The 11783-nt window shown below is 37.2% G+C and overlaps 2 protein-coding genes across 19 annotated transcripts in view; one reads left to right on the forward strand and one right to left on the reverse strand.

Moving 5' to 3' along the window:
* Positions 1 to 2944, forward strand: part of PHYHIPL (phytanoyl-CoA 2-hydroxylase interacting protein like) — an 11143-nt gene extending 8199 nt beyond the window's left edge. The window contains exon 4 of the mRNA XM_028482097.2: positions 2378 to 2944. Coding sequence (XP_028337898.1) covers positions 2378 to 2912 — 535 coding nt within the window. The 3' untranslated portion in view covers positions 2913 to 2944. The remainder of the gene's footprint in view (positions 1 to 2377) is intronic.
* A 503-nt stretch (positions 2945 to 3447) lies between these two features.
* Positions 3448 to 11783, reverse strand: part of FAM13C (family with sequence similarity 13 member C) — a 401019-nt gene continuing 392683 nt past the window's right edge. For 16 of the 18 annotated variants that reach the window (XM_028482088.2, XM_028482086.2, XM_055081352.1 and 13 more), the window contains 4 exons: positions 11333 to 11428; positions 9816 to 10015; positions 8194 to 8295; positions 3448 to 5040 (listed from right to left, as the gene is read on the reverse strand). In XM_028482088.2, the coding sequence (XP_028337889.1) occupies positions 4914 to 5040; positions 8194 to 8295; positions 9816 to 10015; positions 11333 to 11428 (525 nt within the window). In that variant the 3' untranslated portion in view covers positions 3448 to 4913. The remainder of the gene's footprint in view (positions 5041 to 8193; positions 8296 to 9815; positions 10016 to 11332; positions 11429 to 11783) is intronic. The other 2 variants (XM_024115643.3, XM_028482085.2) reach the window with 2 other exon arrangements.

Consider the following 11783-nt stretch of genomic DNA (forward strand, 5'->3'; position numbering starts at 1 on the left):
CTGGAGCCTGCAGGCTGTTGGGTGGAGCCAGGTCTCAGTGACAAAATGGCCACCTCTCAGAGAGCTCATGCCAATCCTATTTTATGGGGCCTCCACCTCCAGTCTCCTTGCCCCCGCCTCTGCACCACAGCCAACCCACACCACCCCAGGAGACCCTCCACAACACACAGGGTGGTCTAGCCCCGGCTCCTGTGGAGTCACTGCTTTGTTCTGGGTCCCAGTGTACGTGAAATCTTGTGTGCACCCTCCAAGAGTAGAGTTTCTATTTCCCCCAGTCCTGTGGAGCTCCTGCACTCAAGCCCTGCTGGCCTTCAAAGCCAAATGCTCTCGAGGCTCCTCCTTCTGTTGCCAGACCCTCAGGCTATGGAGCCTGACCTGGGGCTCAGAACTATCACTACTGTGGGAGAACCTCTGGGATATAATTATTTTCCAATTTGTGGGTCTCTCACCCAAAGGGTATGGGATTTGATTATATCGTGGAAGCGCCCCTCCTACCGACTCATTGTGGCTTCTTCTTTGTCTTTGGGCGTAAAATATTTTTTTCATCTTTTCCAGTTATATGCCCAGAAGTGGGATTGCTGGATCATATGCTAACTCTAGTTTTTCAAGGAACCTCCATACTGTTCTCCACAGTGGCTGTACCAATTTACATTCCCACCAACAGAGTAGAAGGGTTCCCTTTTCTCCACACCCTCACCACCATTTATTGTTTATAGACATTTTGATGATGGCCATTCTGACTGGTGTGAGGTGATATCTCATTGTGGTTTTGATTTGCATTTCTCTGATAATTAGTGACATTGAGCATATGTTCATGTGCCTATTGGCCATCTGTATGCTTCTTTGGAGAAATGTCTATTTAGATCTTCTGCCTATTTTTTTGATTGGGTTGTTTGTTTTTTACTGTTGAGTTGTATGAGCTGTTTGTATATTTTGGAAATTAAGCCCTTGTCAGTCACATTGTTTGCAAATATTTTTTCCCAGTCTGTAGGTTCTTTTCATTTTGTTTTTGGTTTCCTTTGCTGTGCAAATGCTTATAAGTTTGATTAGGTCCCATCTGTTTATCTTTGCTTTTATTTCTATTGCCTTGGGAGACTGACATAGGAAAGCATTGGTACAATTTACATCAGAGAATGTTTTGCCTATGATCTCTTCTAGGAGTTTTATGGTGTCCTGTCTTATATTTAAGTCTTTAAGTTGCTTTGCATTTATTTTTGTGTATAGTGTGAGGCAGTGTTCTAACTTCATTGATTTACATGAGCCTGTCAAGCTTTCCCAACACCACTTGCTGAAGAGACTCTTTTCTCCATTATGTATTCTTGCCTCCTGTGTCCAAGATTAATTGACCGTAGGTGTGTGGGTTTATTTCTGGGGTCTCTATTCTCTTCCGTTGATCCATGTCTGTTTTTGTGCCAATACCACGCTGTTCTGATTACTGTAGCTTTGTAGTATTGTCTGAAGTGTGGGAGGGTTGTGCCTCCAGCTTTGTTCTTTTTCCTCAGGATTGCTTTGGCAATTCTGGGTCTTTTATGGTTCCATATAAATTTTAGGATTATTTGTTCTAGTTCTGTGACTTGTTAGTTCTGTGAAAAATGTCATGGGTAATTTGATAGGGATCACATTAAATCTGTAGATGGCTTTGGATAGTATGGCCATTTTAACAATAGTCTTCCAATCCAAGAGCATGGGATGCCCTTCCATTTCTCTTACTGTGCCTCCCATTGGTATAAGTGAAATGGAAGGGACCAAGGAACAGGAAGAACTGGATGATACAGTCCTAGCCCACAGTGGAAGGTGAGAAGGGTAGTGAATAGATCTGAGAGTGGGGTAAAGGGAGATAACCAGCTCTATTCTAAGGAAAATGCAGGCAAGAGGACCTGATTAGTAAACTGTGTCTGGGTAAAAAAAACACTAAAGCAAAAAAAGAAGATGCTTTTGTACCAAGGTACATGGACAATATTCATTTTAGATCTGAATTCTGGCATACTTTAAAGGAACATTCAACATATTTAACCAGTATTGTTAATCCAGTTTTCTCTTCACCAAGCCACTTCTAAAATCCGGTAGGCATATAATGGATGTGATTTCAGCCATAAGATTTCTCATTTCACTTTGGTTTTCCTGGTCAGGAAATTTATTATGTAAAAGACCTCTGAGGTTTGTAGCAGAGCATCCTTACCTTAGGGTCAAGGCTAAAATTTAGCCTTCTATAGGAAATGTTAAAAGATGCATTCTCCTTGATCTGATGGTAGGATGGATGAGCACTCAGGCTTTTAATAGTAGACAGTTGACCTTTAGGCCTATCACCATTAAACTCTGTAAATCAGTAGCTTTACCACTGTTGTACCAAGCAGTGACCATTTATTTTCTCTTGCAGAGAATATCATGGGAATGCTATGCAGCCCTCTGTCAAGGATAACAGTGGTAGCCATGGCTCTCCTATCAGTGGAAAATTAGAAGGCATCTTCTTCAGCTGCAGCACTGAATTCAATACTGGGAAGCCACCCCAGGATTCACCTTATGGAAGATACAGGTTTGAGATTGCAGCAGAAAAACTTTTTAACCCCAATACTAACTTATACTTTGGGGACTTCTACTGTATGTACACTGCTTATCATTATGTGATTCTTGTCATTGCCCCTGTGGGATCACCAGGAGATGAATTTTGTAAGCAGCGCCTTCCTCAACTAAATTCCAAGGATAATAAATTTTTGACCTGCAGAGAAGAAGATGGGATGTTGGTTTACCACCATGCCCAGGATGTCATTTTAGAAGTCATTTACACTGACCCTGTGGATCTTTCTCTAGGCACCGTGGCAGAAATCACTGGTCATCAGCTCATGAGTTTATCTACTGCAAATGCAAAGAAAGATCCCAGCTGCAAAATCTGTAATATTAGTGTTGGACGTTAATGCCCACTTTTCTTATTCTTAGTCCCCTTTCTTCCCTTAGGAGCATTGATCCTCTGTTGTCCATTTTCATCACCAGATGTTTTCCACTGAAGCATGCACATGCCGCTCTCACCAAAAGCAAACTGCCACTTATCAAATTTCATTCAGAGCTGTTTTAGTGTTTCCTATTCCCTACCCTTCCCCCTCCTTTCAATGCTGAAATATCCTAAGTTGTCCTTCTGACACTCTGTTGCCTAGATGCTGCAATGTTTTAATTTTTCCTTTATGCCAAACATAACCAATTATATAAACTGCTTTAGCGAAATACAAAATAATGGAAAATAATGGCTTATAAATGGTGTTTAAATATGCACTCATTTTAATCTACTGAGCAAATATTGGGATTATTCCAAACCGCATGAAAGGGTGTAATTGCAGCATGAATTAAATCTTGAAGCCTAGAATTGTCAGCACTTCCAACTTGTTGTTTGACAGTGTTATTTATGTTATTTATATTAGCTAACAGGAAACAACTACTGTGTTTCAACATAATAAATATAATAGAAAAATATTTTATTTGTATTGCTGTATAAAATATTTACAATCTTATAGAATATATAGAGTTACATTTTAATAGCAATTGTATACATGTCATGAAACCATTTCCCTTATCAAAGATGTAGTTTGTAAACTTCAAATAGTTGTGTATCTGTTCTAAGTAGATGACTTTAATTAAACAAATTTATGAAGGACATTATTCTGATTTATAAAATATCAGGTAAATACAGAGAAAACAATAAGCCTCTGAAATAGTCTGCTTCAGAAAGTCAATATTCTTCCCATCCAAACTATGTGAAAGTGTGAATTTGTTCAACATCATGCTTAAACATTACAGAAGAGAGAAATATAAACATGGTTGGTACAAGAGAAAATGTGGACCTTTTACTTATTTTTACAAAAGCAAAAGTAATAAACAGGTGGTTGGTTTAGTACAAAATAACAAAACTGCACATGCTAAAGTGGATGAAGCAAATAAAATATCCTGGCTTCTTTCCCAAGGTGTCGTAGCAACAATTTCTAAACCTTTCATTTTATACAGAATGGAGAACAACTATATAGAGTTCATGGGAAAGTTTTTTGACTTCACAAAGTATAGACCTTGGAACATTAAAAAAAAATTTCCAATGGAAAAATATTTATATAATCTTATAGTAAATAAAGATTAGCAATCATAACTATGATCACATTAGATTATATACTACAGACACATCTATCCAAAATACCTATTTTCAAATTTTAATACCATATTTTATTTTAATATAAACATCTGTTATATAGACAAAGATAATGCACAAAGTACATGCTATCAGAATGAACTTTGGTAATCAGAAATGTAAAATTTTAAGTAACAGATAAAATAATGTGCTATTTTTATATAGAAATAAAAAAATTATCAGTGACACATTCTAGTATATTTTAGGGTACTGAAAGCCTCGCAGATTTAAGGAACAAGGTAGTAGATTTTTTTTTTATCACTTAAAAATCTATTAGCAGTTTCAAATAAATTACATTCTTACTAGCTGTATTCCTTCCTACATAAAATAGTTTCTTTTCTTCCTCTTACTGATTTTTTAAAATTATGCTCTTTTCCATATGTCAATATAAGCAATCTTTGGACACTAAGTAGACTTTCTTAACCAGTAGCCCGTTTAACAGGTGGATGCTTTGTGTTATTTAGATTTGATAAAATAGATGTTTTCTGAAATAATTATATTGACTGCATTTTCTCCCTGGCATGGAGAAGGCTGAATTTTATTTTCCAATTATACTGTTCCTTGTTGTAACCCCTCCCTTTTTAATCCCTTCTACTCATTTATAATTACACTTGCCATCCATTCTTAAAAACAGCTAATACACTAAAGTGCTTCAATTTTCATTTGTCATAACTACTTAGCAAGAACGGCAGAAGAAAATAAACTTGACTTATCTTGGGTCAAAGTGATCACAAACATTTCCTGAACCTCAAATAGTTTTGGCCACATCTTGCTGCTTGCTGATGAGGACCTCTAATAGTCTCAGTTTGGCTTTTATATGCTTGTATTCGTAATACTCATCTGCCATTGGTATCCTATCTTCCTTTTGTGGACTTCTGCAAAAAACAAAATATCGTCCATTAGTTAATAATGAACCAAGTCATTAAAAATCCTTTTCTAACTCTTACATGAGAAAAGTACAGGGTAGCAGTTTCCACTTGATTTTTTCATCATGTCTTTTTTTCCCTTCCCTTTTACCTTCATTCACTCCCTCTTCCACCTGTTACTAGGTTTCAGTATAACAGTACTCTGAGAAGTTAAATATTTTAAGTGTTTTGTAAATATATCCAGTGCATAAACATATAACCTTGGGGCAAGTGAAAAGTTACCAGGGAAATAAAAACCAGAACCCTCAAGGCATTCTTATCTAGTCATTCTCCCATGATCCATGCCTGTGTAGAATGTTCAGCCCTTACAGTGATAGTTGTATTTTAAAATATCAACCTAAAGATACAACAGAAATTACATTAACAGAAATAACTTATAAATTTATGGTAATAGGAGAAGAAACTAAGTAGCTAACCTTACAAACATGAAATATTTCTAAGTTTTCCTGTAATTATAATACCTAACTCTGCTAATATATAGTAGAATCACTGAGAAGTTTTTTTAAGGAATTTGAGTCTAAATTTCAGTGGTTCTCTTTGCACACTAGTTGTACTAAGACTAGGCATATGATGATGCACATAGTTTTATACATATGCCTTCTAACTACCAGATGTTCTTCACACTTATTTTGAAGAATAATTGGATAGCATCTGGAGTTGAAACCATTGCCTTCCCAGAAAAATACATTGCCAGGATATGTTTTCTAAAGGAAAGTAGTTACTTCAGGATCTCAGAAGGGTCTTTCCTCCTTTGTTAATAAAGATGGGCAACTGCTTTTAAAATATTTCCACCCATGACTTTGAAATACAAGGGGTGGGTACACAGGTGAAGTAAGCACAATTGCCACTGAAGATAAATATAGGTACTCTCCAATATTAGTATGGCTGAAAACACTTAATATTTTACCTATACCCCTTCTCTTTTCCCAGTACTGATAAAGATATATTTATATTACTTCCAAATAAAAGAACAGCTAATCTATATAAAGATTCCCTACGAATGTAGTTACCTACTTATGTTGTAACACTACATATACTGCCCTGAAATTTCTAGTTCAGAACTCAGAACAGCACACAAATCTTTAGACAGGGTTCCTCTTAAATGTTGTCTCAATTATTTAACATAATTGCTTTGCCTTCCTTCAATATTCTGAGCCAAACTTATCATAACTGGGTGTCTAAATACCACCTTGATTTGTGTAAACATATCTAAGTGAAGAAATGTTCTAATTTATAGGGAAATACTATAAGCCATTATGCAATTGTCCCTGGTCCTGCATACTCCATTTTGGCTAATAAACAAGAGTTCATTGGCCAGAGTGAAAATTTTTGCTAAGTATTTCCTTAAGCAGTTTTCTCATTATATAAAACATACTAAAGTGTTTAGCACAGTTCCTGGCTCATAACTGTTAATGTCATATCTAGATAATTATGCTTCTCACATGGTGAATATTACCAAGAACACTTATAGTACCTTAAAATTTTTAGTAATCCATTTGCCTCGTTATTTTAGCTATGTAGTTAACCCTTCCCAATGAAATGTTTCAGGAAAACAAGATCCATATTCCCTAGCCATTCAACTATTTGATTTTACTTGTAATATAGCACTACTTCTGCATTTAGTTTAAGTGTATTACCACAAGAGGGCATATAACCGCAATCAAGTATTAGGCATATCTGAAGTGAGTTTAGGACTCACTGGTGCATTAGAATACTATACACATAACATAACTAACTTCCCTGTATGTCAAAGGCATGCCAAGTACCATTGCAGACCCATTTGGCAGGACTGGGTAACACACTGGGAAGTTCTCAAACCCTTAAAATAAATTGCTGGGTTCAGATAGGTTAAAAAACAAATGTAAAAGTTGTATGGAAATTTTGTAAAGGGAAAAATGGAAATGGGGAAAAAAAACAAGAAATTATGTTTTATATTCTAAATTTAACAACTGTGTAACATTTCTCACTAAATAACATCAGCAGAAAGGTAAGTAACTTGGACTTATAACAGTCAACTTGAAGATTCCACTAGAAAACTAGGTGGGTTACATCTGTACTTGCTAAATGCAAAAAGTTTGAGAGGTCCAGTCCTAGTGAACAGCCCTGGAGGACTGAAATAGAAAGTTACTAAGAGGTGAGTAGACCAAACTTTCAGGATGCTTTTAGAAAAGTCTCTTCTCCATCAGGGCAGCCCTGAGGCTGCTGAAATCAAAGCAATTCAAGAAAGGCAGATACCTAGATGGAGAAGAATACTGAGGAGCCAGTGTAGCACAGACTCCTACCTCTGCCACCCTAATAACTCTGTGACTTTGGCAAAGTTACACCCTTTAAAATTTTTTTAAAGACTGACGTCCCACACGACAACTGTAGCTTCCCAAAGTATCCCAGGAACTCTAATTATTTCCTCTTACAACTGTGGAAACAGGCTCAGGAGAGCTAATTGGCTTGTCTCTGTCTCTTCCAGAAGTAGATTAATAATCCTTTTCTCATGATTTTATATATATGCATATATATAATTTTGTTCACAATACACCAAAATTTAGAGAAACTTATGGAGTGCATAGTGAGACTGGGTTGACACAGAAAAAGAGAGGATATAGCGAAACATTTATTTAAGGGATAGAAAGAATAGGAATGAACTCTTGACCAAATCCTGAAATAAAATAATTAAGGGCAGATCCTGAAGCTTAAAGAATATATTTAAAGCAAATGAAGAATTATTTAATAAAGTAGGGAGTAACCTGTAGAACTAAGTAACCAAGAACATAGAGGTTATATGGGCTGAAAAATATTATAGTTTTTTTTAAGGTTTAGGTACATTCAATTGTAATGAGATTTATTATGCAAAGTTAGGGATTTGGGGAGTTAATATTTTATTTTTTAAAGCTTTGCTGTCTCATACTTGATAGCTACTGCCTCCCATAAAACATACCCAATAATGGTACTACCCAAATGTTGCAGTAGACAAATCCTGGGTCTAAGTCACTTTGGAAATTATTTATGTCTTGTATAAAGTCACTGTTCCTGAAAAAATTGCAGCTCACTCTTAACAGCAGTTCTTTAGGAAATAATAGCTTAAAAAATATCTCTGCCCACACTTACCTTCCTGTTTGTTTAAAAAACTGTTCCTCAAATTCTCTTAAGGCTTTCCGAAGTCTCTTCTTGTCAGCCCTAGTTTCTCGGAGATGGTCAAGAAGTACAGGCCTGTATCAGGTAAAATATATATGCTCTGGCATAACTGAGAGCTCATCATGAGCAGAGTTACCGATTTAGCAAAAGCATATTATGATACAGAAGTATTCTGCCTAAAAGTGTGTCTTTTGAATAAATATGACACATGTAGAGCGTGACCATAGGGGAGCACATCACTGAGGACATTACTTGATGAAAATAATGTCCTAGGAAAATGGAAAGGGCAGACAGGAGGCAAGCAGACTGAGTCCATTATAAAAAGTGGTGAGGGTAAAGGCCACATGGATACATGAGGGAGAGACAGACATTTTGGAGGAATACTCATCAGTATTTGGTGATAGACTAAACAAAAGAGTCACAAAAGGGAGAGATTTGAAAGAAAATTCTACCCTTAATCTAGAGTATAGGGGGAATGGCAAAACCCTTGGGAATGAAACAAAGACCCAGAGAAAGCTATAATTATGTCACAGATTCTACTCACTTCATTCTAAGACAAGAGAGAAAAGTCAGATACTTCAGAGCAGGAATTTTTATCTGGGGAACTTGTGTCTGGTTCCAGAAAGTTTGTGAACTCCCTGAAATTATATATGGGCATTTTCTAAAAAGTAAAAGATTCCATTGCTTTCAAAAAAGTCCAACACCCCCCAAGAAGATAAGAACAGCTGCCTTAGAACAGCCAGCCAGCCAGCCAACCAACCAACCAAGAAAGAAAGAGAAGAAAAGGAGAGAGGGAGCCAGGGATGGAGGGAAAGAGGAGGAAAGGGAGGGAAGGACTGATGTTCTGCTTCCAAACAGGTCACTCTTCTCTGAGCTGAAATTGGGGTACCAACTGATAGAAGCACACTAAAATCTCAGCTTGCAACTTAGTGCTTGGTCTTGCCTCGTATTTATGGGGATTCCATCCCTATCTTGGGGCATATACTCACCACACTATTATACTTGTTAAAGAATATCTCATGATCTGGCCTGTAATATACAAACCAAAGAAGGCCAAATGATCAAGAGGAGTGCCAGCTACTGAATAATGATAATAACAATAATAATAATACTAATGAAAATCCAAATGACTCTGAGTGAGTGGCCATTAGGAGAAAAAGGTCAGCTCATTTACTTAAGTCCCAGTCTGGAGAAACCATTTTATCTAAATAGAACAGACTAGGATAAAGGCCCTGACAACTGCTGACTCAACACAGGATCCCAATTCCTTTTGGTCCAGCATTTTCAAAGGCCAACTCTGCTTTCCACACCGCCAAGCATTAGATTGGTGCCAGACCCTGCTGAAAAGATGTGCAAGTGTAGCAAATGGACCATTAGCATTCATGACATCCTTGGGACCTTATTGGGAGGCTTGGTTCCTCATGGCTTTGTCTTCTCAGTTTTCCTGTTAAAAGGATAACCAGATTATGCTTTCTGCTGGATAGCATTTTTTAGACCGTGTAATAGCTCTTCTGAATTTTGTGTGTACGGACATATAATGTCCCCCAGACCAGAAGGAGTTAAAAGGAGACTCCACCCTTAGGATTCACACTCACATGGTGGCCTCATGTAAATTGGACATGGAGAGAGCTGGTTGTTTGATTTCTTTCTTTTCATCTGGTAGCAGGAGCCGAACAGGCTCAGTCTCATTAGAGTAGGTGAGGTGGTCGCCAATAGGAAGGTGGGATGCTGGGTTTGGCAAAGAAAGTTGTTGGCTTCCCTGTGGACAGTCTTCATCAGAGTCTTCTTCCTCCTGCTTATCATAGGAAGAATTAAATAAAGTTACAAAATGCTAAATGCCTCTTGAGGAAGCAAAACCAGGAAGGGGAACCATAAATAAACACAATAAAAACAGTAGATGATCCCTGGGCCTACTGAGAACCAAGAAGAAAGCAACCAAGAGGAACTCTTGCTCAGTTGCATCAAAAAACTTGCAGAAGTTAATGAGCAAAGAAGCACCCATCCTGGGCTAAAATGCTCACCAAGCTCAGATCTCTCTGCTGGGCCAAAGTAGGCACAGACATCTAGGATATGTTCCAATCTGGGCTGCATTGCCTAGTAATTCTTCCCTTTCACCCAGGCCTTCTGGGCCCTAGCTTCTTAACAGTTATATGGGTTAGGATGAGATGGACCACAGACTTCTTTTGTCATCCAGAAATACCCCAAATCAGGTCCTGGTGTGGGCCACTTTCAGATACAGAGACTACTCAGATAACTGACAAATTCATGGAAGAGCTTTATGAAGGCCAAAACAAAATGGAGTTACTGCTTAACCTGTTCAGGTAATGCTTATCACAACCAAAAGATTTTCTTGCAAGGAAATCTGAAAATCATACCCCATTTTAAATTATGCTTCCTTAATTGGAAAATTTCAAAGAGTATGAATCACTATTGTCTTTGTCTTTAGAGTTGTGGAAATATAAATTGTTGAAGTATACTTGAATTTGTTAATATTTCTTTTAATATTGATATCTTGAGCAAGTGACTGTTCTAATATTGATGGAGTAGGATGTGTGGTGCTTTTCAAGTTCTGTATTCCCATAAATCATTCTTTATTAAAAATAGTCTAACTCAGTTTCAGTATTCATATTTTCTATTGAAATAAATCTACTTATATCTTGCATAGAGATGGTCAAATGGTACCAAAAACAAATGCTGCATTATATCAAGGAACATACTATCAATTTTCTTATTAAAGGAGAAAAATTAACAACACACAGACTAGAACAGCTCTGTTCTGTCTAGCTGTGTTGTTGTAAATTAGGTAATGCCAAACTAAAATCCATCAGTTGTTCTCCTCACCCAAGCAATGAAAGCAAGTGTAATAACTGGCTTCAAAAATAGAATTGCTATCTATTCCTGTTTCACAATAGTTTTAATTATCAGCCACTGTTAAGTATAGTATTGGAGTTGAGGGAGACCACGTTTCTACTTTGTGAAATAACAACTGGCCTTGTTAGCAGCATATCCTGCGAAGAAGGCTCCTTTATAACTCATGGTGCTGCCTCCCTAACTAAACATCAATACAAAGCACAAGGACAGATTTCTAGTTAATGCAAACATCCCGACTTACAATTGTTGGAATAAGGGAAGGCGTGGACAAGATTTGCTTGATAATTCTGTATCTGTCATAAAGAGGCTTTATGAGGTTCTTGTCTTGCTTAGTTACCTGGAAAACATGAAATTAATTATTGTTCCTTTCTCGAACAAGAATGAAAACACATCATGATTTTAGCAGGCCAAAAAAAAAAAATTTTGAAGCCTCTAAGGGATTACAATACTAAAATGCAACAGTAATTTTAAAAAGGTAAGTCATTTATAAGACACAGTATGAAGCACATGCCAATTTTCTCCTAGGAAAGTTTCTTAAAGGATAGGTCCAAGTTTAGAAATACGTTTTTAAAGCTTACTGAAGGAGTCCTCAATGTTGTTTTTTGTTTTTTTTGCGGTACGCGGGCCTCTCACTGTTGTGGCCTCTCCCGTTGCGGAGCACAGGCTCCGGACGCGCAGGCACAGCGGCCATG

Source organism: Physeter macrocephalus, chromosome 20, assembly GCF_002837175.3.
Source record: "Physeter macrocephalus isolate SW-GA chromosome 20, ASM283717v5, whole genome shotgun sequence".
Taxonomy (NCBI): Eukaryota; Metazoa; Chordata; class Mammalia; order Artiodactyla; family Physeteridae; genus Physeter; species Physeter macrocephalus.